We start from the raw sequence: 19,386 nt of genomic DNA, 5'->3' as shown, positions 1-19,386 counted from the left end.
CACTGCTTTAGAGGATCCTATTGTTACTCATAAACATGAACATAAGGGACATCAAACGCTTTAGTTGAAGGAACGCCACCACGTAATGTAAAACTACGTAAACCAGAGAGAAGATCAGACAGCAAAAATAAATAACAAATGAAATGCAATTTGTAATTGTAATGCCATTTTGGCCCAGGGACAATAAAAAAATGGAAGGGAGTAAAAAACGAAAAAGTATAAAAAAAAACTACTGAAGATGATTAGATGTTTTTTGAAGTTTGAAGATTTGAAGTTTTTTTAGAAGTATAAAAAATGACCGTTAACATGTATCATGTTTTTAACTAACAAATTTATATTTTAACATTTAACCAAAACTTATCAGGATTGCAAAATGCATTTAAATGCTGCAAATTCAAAACCTAAATGTTCTCACGGAATCTAGGTCACGCTTCCCCACAAATGCCACTCTCACAGAATTTAGCTCACCACAATCGTATTTCTGAAGCGATATAATTGTGCAACTGGGTTTGCTTCATAATTCTCACGATAGCCAATTACTGATAAAAAGGCACCACATTATGAAATAAGCGGGGAATTGAAAAATGCTGATAACATATTTATATAAAACAGAGATTTTATATAGCGAGAGGGCAGAACGAGAAGGTTAAATTCACGACTGGAGAACGTCGCTTTTTCTGACACCGGTCGCAATGAACTAAATTGGTTAGACAGATTTTTCAATTCCCGAATAGAAAACTTGTAACTTTGATTAATAATAAAAAATGTTTAATTCTATTTAATTTGTTTGCTTTTTGTAAGCAGTCATACCCCTAGACTAGACGGAAGCCTAAATTATCCTTTTTATTTTTATTTTTATAAACAAAAAGCCAGCATTAGATAGCCAAATCCCTACAACCAAATCGCGCGATTCACCACAGCATTAATCAACATATCGCAGAATAAAGGTAAAAAGCGGGCCAGGAAACAAAAATTAAAAGATATGGTCAAAAAAACAGAAAATACGACTGTAGTCACAAACATGTTGGGAGTTAATAGTGGACAAGGAAAACAAAGGAAAAAATGCTGCAGCAGAAGCAAAGATTTCAACTTCAAACTTCTGTCTCTCAATTTCAACGCTGACCAAAACGTTTGACGTTTGCTGAGTTGGAAAAGCGGAGGAGTTTCTTTTATTACCTCATGAAACAAGTCAAAGTGAATATGTTTAGTCTATGGGATTTTGAAAATTTGCCTTCATGCAATAATAAAAAACATTCTTATGATGTAATGTATGGCCATACACAACTATTTAATCAACACAACTATTTAAAAAAAGGCTGATAAAAATACCGGTTTCTTTCTGAACAGCTTTGACACCTCTGCCAGAACCAGGATGGCTCAACGGTATGAATGGATACCAGTACAAGCTAACAGACGTTGGAGCCACTTGGCAAGCAACCCGAACAGCTTGCCAAGCACTTGGTGGAGATCTTGCTGTTCATGGAATGCAAAGTGATATTAGAAAGTGAGAGTTAACTTGTTTTAAATTTAATTCTTGTTAAGTGCATTGTCAGATTCACCTTGTTTTTCTTTCCCTGTGTATTTCTCTTTTTTTTCATTTTCTTACTTTTTTCTAATTGTTTCATTCATTTTATCTTTCCCTTTCTCACTTTCCACTTCTAGACTTACTCTCTCTTTGTGCTTCCCTTTCTCACTTTCCACTTCTAGACTTACTCTCCCTCTGTGCTTTCGACAAGAGCCGATTCAACCGTCAATCTACTGTAGAGCCACGTTCCACTTTGATCGATTTCTTGCTTCTTGTCAACATTTATTGGTTCCTTTGACGCATGGTGATAGATTTTGAAAAGTGTGAATCGTTAGGTTCCTCTTGGTCCTTTTTAGTCCAGTCGTTGAAGCGAAAAAAAGGGCCGAACCTTGACTTAATTGGTGTAAAGCTGAAACTTTGCACATTGTTTCTGTTGATTATGTACATTGACCAAAAAAAAATCCCCGTGAAAATCTTTTGGTGAAAAAATGTTATCCGCCTTTTTTGAAAATCCACCATTTTTTTTTCTCAAATTGGCGGATAAACAAAATTTGAATATTTTTCCGAAGTATCGTCATACTACGGCTTCTTTAAAATATGATATTATCATTGTCACAATTAATTAGCAACTAGGTACTCAATAACAACTATATTTGACTTTAAACGAAGTGACATTACCAATATATTATATAATAGCCTACGCTAATGCATAATAGTTCCAAAAACGATAAATTTGTTCACTTATAGTCAGGTCAATATATGGTTTGACCCCAAAAAATTCCTACAAAAAGTTTTCCAACGGTTTTTTCTAGTATTTATCATCAAGAATAATATATTAAAAATGAATCAGAGCACCGGAAAGTTGTCATTTTTAAGATGGCCGCCAAAACAGTATAATGACAATAATTCACTTAATATTCATGCTAGAGCTCTAATTCTGGCGTCTATCCCTAGGTTTAAGGTGGTAAGGAATTCATTAAAACAATTCAAAATGAAATTAACTAATTAGTTTAATGGAAAGACTTATTAAGTTATATGAAACCAAACCAATAGTGAAACACTGGCAGTACAAGAATCGCAGACCACTTATTAAGTTATTTACATTCAGTTGCTTAATAAGTCCTGGTCATCATCCTCATCCAGTAATGACTGATTGTACGTATTGTCACAGGCATCAAGTTGCACTGTCCACATGCTGAGGTACAGGGTAGATTATTCTGCCTACACCTGGCAGTGCTACAGGCAGTTGTGCAGTTGCAGTGGATAATCCATAAGAAGGAATCTGGCTCCGCATTCATGTCCGACTCTGTTGTCACAAACTGACTGCCTTCCAGTTTCCAACCCCACCCGCAAGTTTCCATATCACTCTTCTGTCCTAGCCAGACCATCATTTGGTAGTAAACCCTTAGACAGTGAAATTTTGTTGATGACTCAGTAGGTGGTAGGCGTTCTGGTGTCACAGAAGATTGGGAAGAGACTACTTTTTTTTTTAGTACCCTACTCTGTAGTGCAATGACGAGAGGGAATCCGTCCGCGTGCCCCTAAAAATCACAGCCATCGCTTGACAATCTTTGTTTACAATGGATGCTGCTGTCTGCTTTGGAAGAAGGAAGTAATTGACACAGTCTTTCAGAATAGCATCACCCTTTACCAGCTTGTGAAAGACAGTTTTTCTTACCTACACCAAAGATTCTTGATGTTGTGTCATATCCAGTGTAGGCATGTAGAAAAAGTAAATGGGAACATAATTTTTCACCCATCACCATTTTCAGTTCGTTTATATGATACACTTTGTCAGCATTTTCCTTGTCGGAACGGAAATATAGATCTCTGTTTACTTGTTGCGCATAATGAAGAAGCAGGACCAACAGATCTGTGTCTTCTCCAATCAACGTTGTCGAGTGTGACACTGCACTAAGAACAGTAGCCTTCACAATCGGAACATCAGCATCCCCTGGAGCAGTGATCACTTCGCAGCCTTTAGGCTATCCCGAAGTGTTTTACTGATCGAATAGGTCGATCATTTTTTTGTTCATGTTTTTGTACATTAACGTTATCCTCGGCCACAACACCATTCACAATATTCCTAAGGGTTTGATCTTGAGAAAAAGGTACATAACCAGCCAGTGATGTCTTCTACACTTCATTGGCAAAGCGGAGTTGCATGATTTCAATCCTAGTCTTCTCTGTGATGTTGAGTTGTGATATGCTGTGCTTTAGAATCATACAGTTTGCTTTCTGACCCGATGTCAAGGCAGCAATCATTCCCATCCCGTGGAAAGTCCCCTTCCTATCCAGGGTGATGATATTATGATCAACATTGTCAGCTGCAAATAACATTGTGCTTTCGAGTTGGTCTATGTTCTCTAGAACAATGGATTCTGACGCTACACAATCAGCTGCATTCTTTTCAAACCTCAGGACTTCTGCGTAAGAAGAACAGTATCCCATATTGTGTAAACTGTAAAGTATCAACAAGAAATCTCGACCTGTACAAATGATGTCCTTGAACAGCAAGACCAATTTGCAATGGTGCAATCACCGCTCGCGGTCTGACAATCTGGTCGGTCGAGTGGTGAGAACGACAGATTGGCCAATACGTGCAACCTTTTGCTTTGTGTCTTTTCCTACAAATAAAGAACCCAACAGTGTTCGCAAAGTTTCAGGCAAGTGGGCTACATTAGAGCAGGACCGAGATTGAGTGTCGGTTGCGTAGCCAAGTGGTGAGAACGTCTGCGCGACGTTCGAAAGGACGTGGGTTTGACACCACTCCAGAGCACGCGGCTGTGTCTCGGCAAAGACACTTAATGGCAAGCCAAAATAAGGAGAGCAGCTGACTCGAAGACTATAAGTTATGTCACTTCGCTGCTTCCTGTCGTCTGTTGTATCGCATCTGCGATCGCAGTGTCACTGTATGTTATGTATCGCAATGGGCGCACATAAAACACGATTACTATTATTATTGAGTGCGTCAGTGCTTGGATAGTGATCATTAACAGATGGAACATCATTTTTGATGATCCTTGCCGCAGTTATAACTATTTCTTTTTTTTGTGACTCTTCATCATCCTCATGCCTTGTTTCTAGGTAATGAGATCGGAGGAATTCGGATGTCTTCTCTCTCATAGTGACAATGTCATGAAGGCCCTGACCTTCAGTTATATAAATAGATTCATTGATTGGGTCTTCAGATATTTTGATCAATAATAAAGGCAATCATCATTTACTAAAAACTCCTTCATTTTATATCTGAGGTCTGATATCGTTAACTGTTCTTCATCATTCTGTTCAAGATGTGAACACATCTTTAGAGATGCCTGGTCCTGTTCTTCATCCTTCGGTCGCCCAGATTTTCGACGTTTTGAAAACAAACAATGAGTCTTACTGCCGAAATTGCCATCAAGAATTCGAACACTTCGTTTCCTCGTGACGCAGGACCCACTTTCCTCTCTGTTGTTCTTAAGCTGTATATCGATTGGGTTGGTGTAACGTTTACGACAGTCTATGTGTACTTTTCGACCAGCTATCGCAACAATGTTGTCGCCTCTATTAGTACTGGCAGCATTAATCCCATCAGCACCCTTTTGACGCAGTATACTGGAGGCTTCAGAAGCTTGAATATCCTTGTCACAGATCGTAATTTCCTTGCAGGCATTTTCCCTGAACCCCTTTCTGTGTATCCGTAAACTTCCTCCGACAATCACGGTGGACCAAAACTTTGCCAATGTGAAATAATTGCAGTATGAAATTTACTTTTAAATGAGCACCAACACTAACAATAATTTCATAAAAATTGAATATTTCAGTATTTGTACATCCGCCATTTTGAAAAAAATGGCGGAATTTCGAAAATAGCGGATAACTTTTTTTCACCAAACAATTATCACGGGGATTTTTTTTTGGTCATTGTACACAATGAACAGAACCAATGTGCAAAATTTCAGCTTTACACCAATTAAGTCAAGGTAAAACCCTTCAACGACTGGACTATTTCCAGGTATTTTGCCACTGAGATGTTTAGTTTGTAAGATTTTCTTATTCATTCAAATGTACCTTGGCTCTAAGACTAAGTAATCTTAATATTTTCTCTATGGCAACTCGTTTGAGATAACCAACCGCATAAGCACAGAAGGCTATGAAGCCGAGCACCTTTTTTCTAAATGCTGTTTCCAATTAACTTCTGCTTTACCAATACTTTTATTTGTGTTTTATTTTCTTCCCACTAATCTTACTCCTGAGGACCTGAGTTGAACAACTATTTAAGCCCAAATACGATATTTGAGATGAAGCAAGAGTTCTTTCAGTGTTGTTTTTTCAGTGTCTTTCAAAGTTAAACCAAACCTTGTAACTCAAATTTTTTGAGACATCTGGGCCTACTGTAATTTTTTGTTGAACGATTATGGCCAAAAAATGTCTGTGTCCTGAACATAAGTAGCCTACAATGTATTGGGCCACAAAATAGACAAAAAGCGACAACCTGAATCCGCTGCTGTTAAAGATTCAATTTCAAACGAAACAAAGTAGCCTAAATATAAAAAAGCTCTGTCGTGATTTGGCAGAACTTAATATCCGCCATTTTCAAGTTTTCGAGATAAACGACTTTTTGTGTTTATAGCTGTAAAATTACCAAGGTAAAACACTCGAAGTTGACTTTTGTAAGGCTGGACCGCACAAGCAAACAAAATTTTTAAGAATGAAATTTGAGCCAAGTTTTTGTTTGTTTATTAAAACATGGCGCATATTTGGTTTTGTCAGATAACTAGTTATAAAAAAAGTATTAGGTTTGTATAATAAAACCTAACATATACTCTCGATGTTGACTTTTAACCACCTTATTGGCTTATTTAATGTTATGCTTTTGTATGGTAAAACCTAATATAATCTCAATGTTGGCTTTAACCGCGTTAATTATTGGCTTATTTTATGTTATGCTTTTATGGTAAAGCCTAATATAGGCTAGCCTAAGCTAAATGTTGGCTTTGACCACATCTATAATTTCATGATTTTGAATAGTATAGCCTAATATAAGATTATTGGCTACTAAATTGCCTACTAATCTGTAGATAAGTTTGCTGATATCACAGAAGCCTGCTAGGTTGAAGGCTATCGCCGATTTAAAATCAGTTGCTGGTAGCCTATAGCCTACTTGATTAGGTTACCATGCATTCATTTAAGGCTACCGTGTCCGTACTACATTGGCTGCAGCATCTGGTACGGTTGATTAGAAATGACCAAACACACTGGGTAGCGTCAGTCATGGAGGAACCACGTGGGCCTGGGCCCACCTACTTTATTTTCTGGGTGGGCCTGGCCCACCCACTTTTGAAAGCCAAATTTCTTTGGAAAGGTAGCGAAAACGGCAAATCAGAGAGGGAGTTCCAAAAAAAGGTCTTCACTCATTTGATACACACTAGTTTGAATATCTTTGATATCTCAATAATGAAATCCAATCTTTAAACGTTTCTGTTGAGCCCACTATTGATGGGCAGCACGCGTGGTGTGGTTGCGTGTGATTGGTGGAGCAATCTATCAATCAATATAATTAATTCTTTATGGTCTCTAGCCTATGGTTAAAACAATGATATCATTACAATATATGCACGTACTGTATAATGCTGCAGATTATTTCTCCGATGTGGCATTATAACTGTAGGCTATGTGTATTGTTGTCTTTTGGTTTGTGTGTACATCGTCATATTTTGTAGGCTACAACGCTATAGAGCAATTTTGTAAAAAAATTTGACCAAATTGGGCCAAAAAGGAAATTTTTCGCTTATTGGCACGAAAGGCAATAATGAAAACAATGCATAAACGATTTCAAGTAAACTTATTAGGAATGCAACAATATTATTGGGGGTCTGGGGGGCGAAATCCCCCAAAAGTTGGATTGACTTTGACTGCTGCGCCTCTGGGCCCACCTACTTTTAAAACGGTTCCTCCATCCCTGGGTAGCGTACTCCCGGGCCTCTGCTTTAAAATCTTAATAATCGTATGCAAGCTAAGCTATTTAGCGTACCGTAAAGTCAACTAAGACATCAGTAGCCTACACCAGTAGGCTACGAAAAATCACTGATCGGCAAGACGTAAATGATACGGCATTTAATGAAAAGAAAAGCTATAATGGTGTATGTTCGGATGGACATTTTTAGGCTTAACAACATTTTAACCCAATCTACTTTATCGAACGCTTGTAAATCCGCTTCACGCAACTCAAGAGATGTATAAGTAAGATGTGGTGAATATAGCCTGCTGCAATGCAGCTGAAATTTTGCCTGTCACGTGACGATATCCTGTTAGGCTACGTGATTAGATAGACGAATTATGTTAGGTTTCAGACAATTATTCTTGCACAGATTAGATTATGTTAAGTTTTACACACCAATTATCTCGAAAACCATACTAGCCTACATTGGGGCACAAATTTTTGTCAGAAGATGCATGGAGTCTTTAAACGTAGAAAAATGCAAAAAAATCCTTTTCGGCAAAATGGCGGATAGCCTACTAGGTTTACCAAAATCACGGCAGAGCTTGTGTTGAAATAAAACATATCGGAATTTGATTGTTGTTCTAATCTTTATTAGAACGGGTGATTGACAAACTGAAGCAGAATAGCTTTGCTTTCGAAATGAAACCAACTTAAGACCGAAAATGGCTATTTACAGTCCAATTGTCTAACAGCTATGCGGCAATAGGCTAATGCAGCAGCTGTTACCTAAGTAGGCTATTTAAGATTTGCAATGGAGTGTAAACACACTCAACAAGTCCAGTCAATTTATTTTGTTTCAACAGCGCCATATATTAACAAACAATCAGAGTAAATGTAATCGTCAAAACAATGCATTGTAACTGTTGGTTAGATTATGGCGCAATCAGGATGATAGCGAAAGACTATAAGCATTCATCTATAGTCAGCCACCACGTGACCACCCTATCACGATTAATGATAACGATTATAGCAACAACGCATCACGATCATAACTCATACTAAGCAGTGAGTTGTCTTATGTTACGTTAAGTTTTAAAGCTTATAACTTCTTCGTGATTGTTGTCAAAAGAAGTGAAACAAATTCTGCAAAAAAAAACTTAAAAAAATCCAAAGTAGATTAAAACGCGGATAAAAGTTATTTACACTCAGCCAAATAGATCATTTTGACAATCTGTTGTCTCCCGGTACAAGTGATCATTGAAAACGTAACTTTGTTAAACATTTCAGCGGCACAAAAAACATGTTTGTGAAATGCGCCGTTTTAGTTCTGGCTCTTTGCCTATCAATTCCAGAAAGCCAAGAAGAGCGTACGACCCTATGTAGAACGTTTGATCCTGAAAAGGATCCACCACCAAGCAGTGAGTGTTCTGAGACCGTGTACGTGCACTCAAATATCCAGCAAGGTGGACAGAATTTTCTCGATGGGTGCAAGAAAGAAGACATAGAGCAAATCACTGAGCAGATCGTCACAGGTATAGGCTAAATCGTTGCTTTTGTGTTTATTTTAATACTGATTTATTTTAATACCGTACTGATTTTAATTTATTTTAATACTGATTTGCTAACTGACTTCCATATTGTTACGAGAGCGTCATCACTATTGCTATTATTGCTGCGTTACTGCATTTGTGAGATAATAGAAATGTTTGTTCTAACCATAGCCATCTACTGTATATGCATAGGCCTTGACACCGTGCGAACTGAAGGCGTGATTGAAGGCAGGCCGGTGTAATTTCAATTTTAAACTTTAAACTAAATTTACTTTATATCCCTTTGAATCGGTAGTTTTAACAATCCAAATTGTGATCACTGAATCTCAATTTACTGCAAAACGTTTAATTTTGCGTTGAAAATATGACAAATCTTTCCCAATTGCAAGGGTTGCCAAACTTTTTGTTTTATTTCTAGCACAAGTGCCTAAATCTAGTACGTTATTTGAATGGTAACATTAGCACCAGTGGCGGCTCGTCAGAAGGTACCGCTGCACCCCCTGGCGTAATTTCACCTGTTACACATATAACCTAATGTATAACCTAACCTTTATTGAAGAACCTAATGTAGCCTATGTGTATTTCTTGAAATTCTTCTCAAACCAATCGTCATATCTAGAAAACAATAGCACAAATTACTGTGTAAAACAAATTTTGGTACGGAAACTCTGGTACTGCAGTCCCAGTTTCGGCTTGTTTGTGCTGTATTGCGCATGTGCGAAACTTTTGGAAGCGGCGATTTTGGCTGAGAGAGGTACTGCAAATTTCGCAGTACCATGTTGTAGTCTTGAAATTTCCGTTACGATAGAAACTGCTGGACTATATGCCACTGATATACCTTTTGGCAACCCTAGTCAGTCGAAGCTAGCAAGGCAGGCAAGCGTGTTTTCCCCACAGAAATAGAATAGATAGAAGCGTCATTCCCATTCACGCTCCACACACCGCGATGGCACCACTCGAGTGCGCCCGCCGCCATTTTTGTTAGCACAACCAATTGTGAAAGCCTATTCAACCGGTACCTCTAAGCTCTAAATACCCATTGTCAGGCATTGTAGGCATTGTCGGGCATTGTCAGGTATTGTCAGGCATTATCAGCTTTTTGGGGGGTTGTGGAGCATTTTCAGGGGTTGTCAGGTATTGTAGAGTAGTCTAACTACTTTCAGGAATTGTTGGGAATTTCCAGGCATTGTCGATCATTATCAGTGGTTGACAGGCTTGTGAGGCATTGTCGAACATTTTCAGGCATTATCAAACATATTCAGGGGTTGTCGAGCAGTTTGAGGGGTTGTCAGGCATTGTAGATTACTGTAGCTACTTTCAGGCATTGTTGGGAGTCTCCAGGCATTGTCTAGGATTTCCAGGCATTGTTGCTCAATATCAGTAGTTGGCAGGTTTGGTAGTCATTATGGAACATTTTCAGGCATTGTCGAACATTTTCAGGGATTGTCGAGCATTTTCAGGGGTTGTCAGGCATTGTAGAGTAGCTACTTTCAGACATTGTTGGGAATTTCCAGGCATTGTCTAGGATTTCCAGGCACTGTCGATCATTATCAGTGGTTGACAGGCTTATTAGGCATTATAGAACATTTTCAGGTATTGTCGAACATTTTCAGGGGTTGTCGAGCATTTTCAGGGGTTGTCAGGCATTGTGGAGTAGCTACTTTCAGGCATTGTTGAGAAATTCCATGCATTGTCGATCATTATCAGTGGTTGACAGATTTTTTAGTCATTATAGAACATTTTCAGGCATTGTCGAACATTTTCAGGGATGGTCGAGCATTTTCAGGGGGGGGGCGGACCGCCCCGGCGGCACATCTGGGAGCGGCACTTTCAGACTACGATTTTTGATTTTGATTATAATCTGATAAAAAAACGCATTTTCACACAGGGCCGGATTTAGCTGATGGGGGCCCGGGGCACTTTTAGATCGGGGGGCCCCCGTGCATAAAATTTTTTTGTGCCTACGGCGCGAAACACCCCCTCGACGTCTACAGTAGCATTAATCCACCACTGCACAGCATTTTTCACAAACTACAAATCTAAAAGAAAAAAAAATAACACAAAATCACACTTTTTTCACGTATGGGGGCCCTTTAAAAGTCAGGGGGTCCGGGGCACCTGCACCCTCTGTCCCCCTAAATCCGGGCTGGTTTTGCATGCTTTTTCTTGAAGGAGCGGCAAAACCTGAATCAGCCCCGGGCGGCACATTCCCTAGCTACGCCACTGCTGACAATGCCTGCCATAAAGAATCTAAGGTAGTTTACAATGTCTGAGAACCCCTGACACCTAAAAATGTTCGACAATGCTTGAAAATTTCTGACAATGCCTAACAACAAGCCTGTCAACCATTCATAATGATCGACAATGCCTGGAAATGCCCAACAATGCCTGAAAGTAGCTACTCTACAATGCCTGACAACCCCTGAAAATGCTCGACAACCCCTGAAAATGTTCGACAATGCCTGAAAATGTTCTATAATGACTAACAAACCTGTCAACTACTGATAATGATCGACAATGCCTGGAAATCCTAGACAATGCCTGAAAGTAGCTACTCTACAATGCCTGACAACCCCTGAAAATTCTCGACATCCCCTGAAAATGTTCGACAATGCCTGAAAATGTTCTATAATGCCTGATAAGCCTGCCAACCACTGATAATGATCGACAATGCCTGGAAATCCTAGACAATGCCTGGAAATTATCGACAATGCCTGAAATAGCTACTCTACAATGCCTGACAACCCCTGAAATGCTCGACAATGCCTGAAAATGTTCCATAATGACTACGGTGCCAAACCTGTCAACCACTGATAATGATCGAAAATGCCTGGAAATCCTGGACAATGCCTGGAAATTCCCAACAATGCCTGAAAGTAGCTACACTACAATGCCTGACAACCCCTGAAAATGTTCGACAACCCCTGAAAATGCTCGACCATCCCTGAAAAAGTTTTCCCTGAGCCCTTTTTGAGGCGATTTGTGCAGTTCATAGCTGCACAATAAGGCATTTTGTAAACAATTTGTAGCACGTATATCAACTTGAGAAAGGACCAGCGGTGAATACCATGTGCTAACAAAGATGGCGGCTAGCAAGTTGCGACGGTGCCATATAAAGCGCTCTATGACGCTTCTACTCTATTCTATTTCTATGGTTTTCCCTCACCAACTTACAGTGCTTTTTGAGCTGTCTAGCAGGGATGCCAGGTTGGCATTTTTTTATGTTGTTTGGCATGAAAAAAATCATGTTTGGCATTTTTTCAAAATTCTTTTTTCTGAAGAATATGGAAGGCCTACTCTCAAGAATGAAGATAGTTAGGTTGTGCAATGGCAGCAAGTGTAGGCTGAGCTTTGTTGCAGTTTTATCCATTTTTTACCGAATCCATTACTTATTAATGAAGAATCTTCGATTTTGCAGCGTTTTGCCTATTTGGCATTTTTTTAGGGCATTTGGCATTTTTTGACCAGTTGCTTGGCATTTTTTCCATAAGTGGACCTGGCAACTCTGCTGTCTAGTCTGGAGTTAGGAAGTGGCTATTTTCCACATCAGGTGTTGTCAGAGTTAGGAAGGGTTAAGGTAAGGGTTAGAGTTAGGAATAAGATTAGGGCTTTGATCTTCACAGGACTAAAAAAAATTTCCAAAATACAAGTTTTTGTTTTCAACAGCTTTAAACTTTTCTCAAATTAGGGCAGAATTCCTTACCTGGCAACACTATTGAGGCTATCATTACACTATATAGTGTAAATATAGCCACAGCCTATAAATTAAGTATTTTTGTAGAGTTAGACGTCAGTATTTGGGACAATTATGATGTTGATGCTGGACTAAGAATAGATGCATACAGCAAGCATAGGTTACCACCTTGAGTCTGATGCAAATAAATAAATAAAAAAAATATTTTCTCTAACTTTTATCAGCATAGATAGACCTATGTAGGCTATAGGCTTAACCGGTTTAGTAGCTGACAGTCATGCTGGCTACAGTTGTATACCGTCCCGTACATCCAGTAGACCAGTAGGCCTACCCAGCTATTGCATAACATGTTTTGAACTGCCGTGGTTTTGTCACCTTTTCCTGTTTATTGGCATGTTCGTATGTTGATAATAGGCCTATTGTAGCTTGCACAACCATTTTCATTCCAGACACATTAATGATGAAAAATAAACTGAACTAGGCTACTGGTGTATGCCAACAGTGGATAGGCTATGCATTTGTAAACTGCATTTATGATACATCAAATCCATTGTGCCAGATCAAACCTTAATGGTATGTATAAATTGCAGATTTGTGTTGATTTCATACTTAGACTAGCCTACCATTTTGTATTCGATGATTTTTTTGAAAGATTATTACTATTGTGCAAAAGAATTGGAAGTCATGACCACCATACTTTCCTAAGAAGCAAGTTCTGTAACAGTGTGTCAACTGCTACAACTTAATTTTTCACAGCTGTCCCTTCAGGATAAAGTTGCTATAAAGAGAAGAGGCTGTCCTACACCTGATGTTCCAATAGAAAAGACAGGATTCAGGCAGGCCCGGATTTAGGGGGGCAGAGGGTGCAGGTGCCCCGGGCCCCCCGACTTTTGTAGGGCCCCCTGCGTGGAAAAAATGTGATTTTGTGCTTTTTTTTCAGCCTTAGAAGCATAGCATCTTTTCACATATAAGCTAGGTGGGCAATTGCCCACCTAGTCCCTTCTCTTGGCCCACTAGCCCTTTCTTTGCCCCCCTAGTTTGAAACTAGGTTTGCAATTTTTATTTTTGTTTAAGTTTGATCCTAGTTTAATCTAAAAACAGCAAGTCTGTAGTTTTTCTACATTCTTATGGAACACTTCACTTCTGCGATCTATTAGCTGAAAACGAGGTAGCAACACTGAAAACAGCAAGGGGAAAATGCAGCGTTTTCAAGGTCTGGTGACTTCAGCTCTTTAAGTCAAATGTAAAATTTAGCTGACTGGGAGTGAGTTAGCGCTGCCATATCAAGAAGCTGAACATTTATTGGAATGTCGCCAGCTTCTTCACGAGGTAGAGTTACTAACAAATGACTTTAAATAAAACTTTTTTTCGGTCGCAGTGTTTTGCCACTCTCAATCATGCACGCTTGTCAGATGTTTCGCCCCTGAGATCTTTCGGCTGCGTTTTGCCACTCTCACTATCTCAGTTTCCACCAAAACAGCCGATGTCTTGTAGAGCCGAAACGTCGGGATGAAACATCTGGCACCAGCGCTGCCAACCAAAACCAGTAGCCTATTCTGGTGTGAAGTTGTTGTGATGGCCTAAGTTATAGAGTGCGCAGCAGTACCAGTAGGCTACCGAATGTGGGAATTCGTTGTATTTCATTGCAGTTATCTTTATATATTTATGCTATAGCAACATAGGGTGGAATCACTAGATGCCTACATCATTTCTAACGAACGGAACCTGCCTGCCAACGCAACTACTTCGCGATTCTCACAGCTTTTACCATTAATGACTCATAGACTCAGGAAGCTGACTTGAGAGTGTAATCCCACCCCTATGTCATCAAAGTAGTCTTTTCCACTTTTGATAAAAGTGATTCGGAAATTGCTTCTTAACGAAAAATTACAGGGAATATGTTTTGGTACGATAGGAATCGTCGTATTTTTATATTTTTAACTGGCTAGGGCTAAATTTGAGTACAGTTCCCTCTTAAGTGAATTGAATTTTGTAATTCTGCTCATTTTACTTCTTTCTAGCTCAGCGGTTCTTAACCCTTTTCCTTGTCGGCACCACGAAATTACCAACCAGTTCTTGCACCCCCTCCTAGGATTGGCTGAAAAGTAATAGTCGCCTACAATTCGAAATTTTTGTTGAAACCTAGTAAAACAACTTTGCTTCGTACGTCATATAATAAACAAACCTTGACAATTCAGCATCCCCGCACCGCCTAGGCACAGGTCTCGCACCCCTTAGTGGTGCCTGCACCCCTGGTTAAGAACCCCTGTTCTAGCTTAAAGCAACTGAATTTTCTTGTTCTTTTTAGATACCGTAGGCTATGTGTAGCCTAATGATGCATTAAAATTAGCAGGTTATGCCGGAGTGAGCAACAATGTTTTATCAGCTTGTTGATGTTTCGCTGCCAGTTATTCATTAGACCTATTGTAAACAGGGTCATCAATATAATTAACGTTACAAGAGATCCAATTCAAAAACTGGCAAAAGAGGCGAACGTGGCCTATGGAATCATGCTCACAGTTCTCAAGAAGGATTTGAAGATGAGCCCATTCAATCACATGAAGAAACAGTTACTAAATGTCAATACCACTGAAAAACGTCTCTCCAGAGCCAGAATTCTGCTCTCACGCATTGAAGGAGAAGGCAAGTTGCCAAACCTTGTGTTCAGCGATGAGAAGAAATTTGATGTCCAGCATCATTTTAACAGTCAAAATGATCGTGTTTGGTCAACAGATGGTGACGTGGAACCCCGGGTGGTCACTCGGAGACAAGAGGCGGCATCAGTGATGGCGTGGGCCGCAGTCAACGAATCAGGAAGGAGTCCATTAATTTTTGTGGAGCAAGAAAACTACCGAAATGATATTCTTGAGAGTTCATTGTTGCCTTGGGCAAAGAAACACTTCAAAAAACGTAATTGGTTGTTTCAACAAGATTCTGTCCCTTCGCATGGAGCTAAGAGAACGCAAAACTGGCTTTCAGCCAATGTTCCATCCTTCATTTCCAAGAAAGAATGGCCTCCTTCATCTCCAGACCTGAACCCCCTAGACCAGTGGTTACCAACCTTTTTGACCTTGCGGCACCCTATCAAAGAGATAAATAGTTTGCGGCACCCTGGCAAAACTGGGTCAATTTTATGAGGTTTCTGTATTTCAAATAACTGTATGAAATGATACAGAATGAGTTCTACAGTAGCTTATAGTGTGCATAAATAAATGTATTTATTTAAAAGTCAGTCTGAAATTTGGGCTTGACTTCTTGCACAAAGTCCCTTAATATCTGGGGGCACATTCGATAAAGCCATCCGCATTTCTTCCTCGACTATAAGCAGTCGTTCTCGTTTTTTAGTTTTTATGTTCGTTAATACGGAAAATCCACTTTCACATAGGTAGCCTATGACGTGGAAAACTGCAGCAAGCAAAAGCTTATAATAGCTTTCTTTCCAACGCAAGGATATTCATTTTGAATTTTTATCCAGAACTCGTCGAGAGGAATCTGCTTATGCATAAGCTTAAAATTTCCATTGTTACGAATGTCAATTAATTTTTCTTCTTCTTTAAGATTCAAAACAATATGAGAGTCCAATAAAAATGGATTTCTTTGCAAAATAAAATCATGAAACCTGGCAATAATGATGAGTTTCAAACGTTTTTTATGGAAAGAACAGCAACGAGTCAAAATATCTTTCACGCTGTTTTTCCTGGGCGAGAAAACAAAGGCATACCGCAGATTATGGGCCGCAGTATTGCAATATCTCAATTATCTCGCGGCACCCTTGAGCATGGAAATTGGCACCCCAGGGTGCCGCGGCACCCTGGTTGGGAACCACTGCCCTAGACTTTGGCATCTGATCTCACCTAGAGAGCAAGGTTTCGACTAAACACCACCAAAGTTTGGAAGCGCTGAAGGCTAAACTGAAAAAGAATGAGCCAAAATACCTCAAAGATTTATTCATGACTCTTGCAGGTCCTTTTCGAAGCGTCACCGACTTGTTATCGACGCAAATGGCGGACACATTGAGTAAAACTTGTTTTTCCTAAACATTTATTTATTTGACAATAATGTTATATGTTTATTACTGAAAAATTGTCTACCATTTGTTAAATACAGTTGTTTGAAGTTATAACATTAATTATTATTGATGACCCTGTAGTATGTGCGGACTACTCTGCAGTTTGACAAAACTGCAACATGATCTTCCAGGTACCGAAACCTTAGTCATCAATGACAAATGAAAAGTGATAGGGAAAGCTGCATAAAAGGTTCTGCACTCTTTTTGATTTCAAAAATAATTTTTTATTAGGCATAACAGTTGGGAGAAAGCTTTGCAGCTTTTTTCAATTGAATTTTTTAGATTATAAAAGTGATCAAGAAACGTTTTTGATACTCTTCACACTTTGAACTACTTTATTTCTTTGGCAGTTAAAGAATGAACAGCTAAATGGAAAGCTTCAGCATACATGAGCCTACCTTTGACCTTACTTATAATATCCTTAATGTTCCATTCAAGCAGATTAATTACCAATTTGTGTTGTGAGTACCTCAAATTTTGTGTGAGATTTTAAATGTCTGAATTACCGAAGTTTGTTTCCTGATTTTCATCAAAATGAAATACCAGCTCTTTAGAATCATCTAATTTTGTAAAGATTCAACTCACTATAATATCTTTGCAGTAGTGTTTCATATATTATCATAGTTGTTTCTTTTTACTTTAGTACAAGAGACTAGAGATGCAGCGAACCCAAAATTTTTATCCGCACACCGCACCGCAACTGAATCACCTATTCGCACACCGCAATTTATCTGGAACTTTGACACTGCACCGCACCGCAAATAACAAAAATTTTTAAATTTAAAAAAAATATTTTAACGCGTTATTTATTTTTTAGAAAGTCAATTGTGGCAAAAAGCACCCATGGCATATAACTGGTAACCTACAGGTACAGTTGTGCACTAATTGACTAGGCTAACCAGATCGTATTCTCTTATCAGCAATGCATCTAAGTTCTAAGACATCATGCTTTTTCAAATAGAAGGTTCCTGGATCCAGTATCAATCAGGACTTTTGAACACTTTTTGTAAGCAATAATGCAATTTTAATGTCAGTGGCTATATGAACTACACATTACACAGACAGACAAGATGTCAAGAGTAAAACTTAAAGCCTGAACTCACTTGGGCTAACTGTATAGTAACTAATGCGGTAGTTGCGTTAGGCCTATAGCCTGGTAACTGAGCTTATCACCTAGGCTATTAACCAAAAACACTCGTACAACTTCCCTCACAAGCCAGCTCCAAAAATCCTGTCAACTGCAAGTTATTTGCATAGCTTTCCAGCTTAAGGTTTCCATTCCGCTAAGAAAAAAACTGATCCGTGTTTCCAATTTAAATTTGAAGTTTCCTAATTGATTTTCTTGAAAAGTTGAAAGTTTACGTTTACGAAAGTTTAATTTTTTGAAAGTTGACGCGGCGCGGCGCGGCTTTGTCATTTCAACCTTTCAACCACGCGGCGAAAAAGCCAAAAGCGGCCGCGTACGCGGCGCGGCTTACATCACTACAAGAGACCTCTGCAACTAAATGTTGCTAGATTAAATTTTATTACATTATTATTTATAAAATATTGTGGGCGGGGATGAATATAGGAATCAATTATGGGTCTCAAAAGTTTAGCCTAAATATAATATGCCTTTTTACCCACAATTTGCCTGAGAAATCTACATTTTTGCATGTTTTACGCTCGGAAAAAATGCCCTTTTTCCCATCATTTACGCACGAAATATGCCCTTTTTAATATAATTCGCGCGCTAAAAGTGCCCTTTGAAAATTTGCCCACCTAGTCAGGCCCGAATTTAGGGGAGGGCAGAGGGTGCAGGTGCCCCGGGTCCCCCGACATTTGAAGGGGCCCCCCTACGCGGAAAAAATGTGGTTTTGTGTTGTTATTTTTCCTTTCAGTCTTTAAAGTTTCTGCAAAATGCTGTGCAGTGCTGGATTAATGCTATTGTAGACGTAGAGGTGGTTTTTCGCGCCGTAGGCTTGAAAAAAAATTTTGCACGGGGGTCCCCCGATCTAAAAGTGCCCCGGGCCCCCCATTAGCTAAATCCGGCCCTAGATTCAGAAATAATAAGCAATAAGCCATAGCAAGAAGTACATTCTTGGCTTTAATACAGAATGGTACCAAAGAAAAGGTTGGCTCTGTGGCTGTGCAGTAATCAAAGCATTATTTTGTTTTCCTTGTTTGTTGTTTAGAGGCGATGCAACATGGACAAAAGATGGCTTTCGAACTATGCATAAATTAAATGAAAAACAATACAACAACATTCCACGTAATTTGAATTGTTGACATTTATTCAGAAAAATAATTTAAATGATGCTCTTAGTGAAGTTTCCAAACTGTTAAAAATCCTCCCAACCCAACCAGTAACCATTCTTATGATCACAGCAGAGCCTGAAAGCTGCTTTTCAACATTGAAAAGAATCAAAACTTTTCTGAGGAGTACCGTGAATCAAGAAAGGCTAAATGCTCTTGCCGTCATTTTAATGGAGAAAAAATTCTTCAACAGTCACCCAGACAGGGTGCAACCTAATTCGTACCATGAACAATTCGTACCGTCAATTTGTACCATGAAAAGATTGAGAGAAAAAATAGCACAAAGCCGAAGTCGCTGATCGCAACAAAGCCGAAGTCGCTAATCGG

The 19,386-nt window shown here is 39.1% G+C and overlaps 1 protein-coding gene across 1 annotated transcript in view; it reads left to right on the top strand.

Annotated features, from left to right (window-relative positions):
- Positions 1-1,257: 1,257 nt before the first annotated feature.
- Positions 1,258-19,386, top strand: part of LOC145779482 (C-type lectin-like) — a 28,716-nt gene continuing 10,587 nt past the window's right edge. The window contains exons 1-2 of the mRNA XM_082591084.1: positions 1,258-1,504; positions 8,804-8,983. Of these exons, the coding sequence (XP_082447210.1) occupies positions 1,480-1,504; positions 8,804-8,983 (205 nt within the window). The 5' untranslated portion in view covers positions 1,258-1,479. The remainder of the gene's footprint in view (positions 1,505-8,803; positions 8,984-19,386) is intronic.

The sequence above is a fragment of the Aplidium turbinatum genome, chromosome 11 (assembly GCF_918807975.1).
Source record: "Aplidium turbinatum chromosome 11, kaAplTurb1.1, whole genome shotgun sequence".
In the NCBI taxonomy this organism is placed as follows: Eukaryota; Metazoa; Chordata; class Ascidiacea; order Aplousobranchia; family Polyclinidae; genus Aplidium; species Aplidium turbinatum.
Note: the sequence above shows the minus strand (reverse complement) of the source record. Positions and strands in the feature narration are given on the sequence as shown.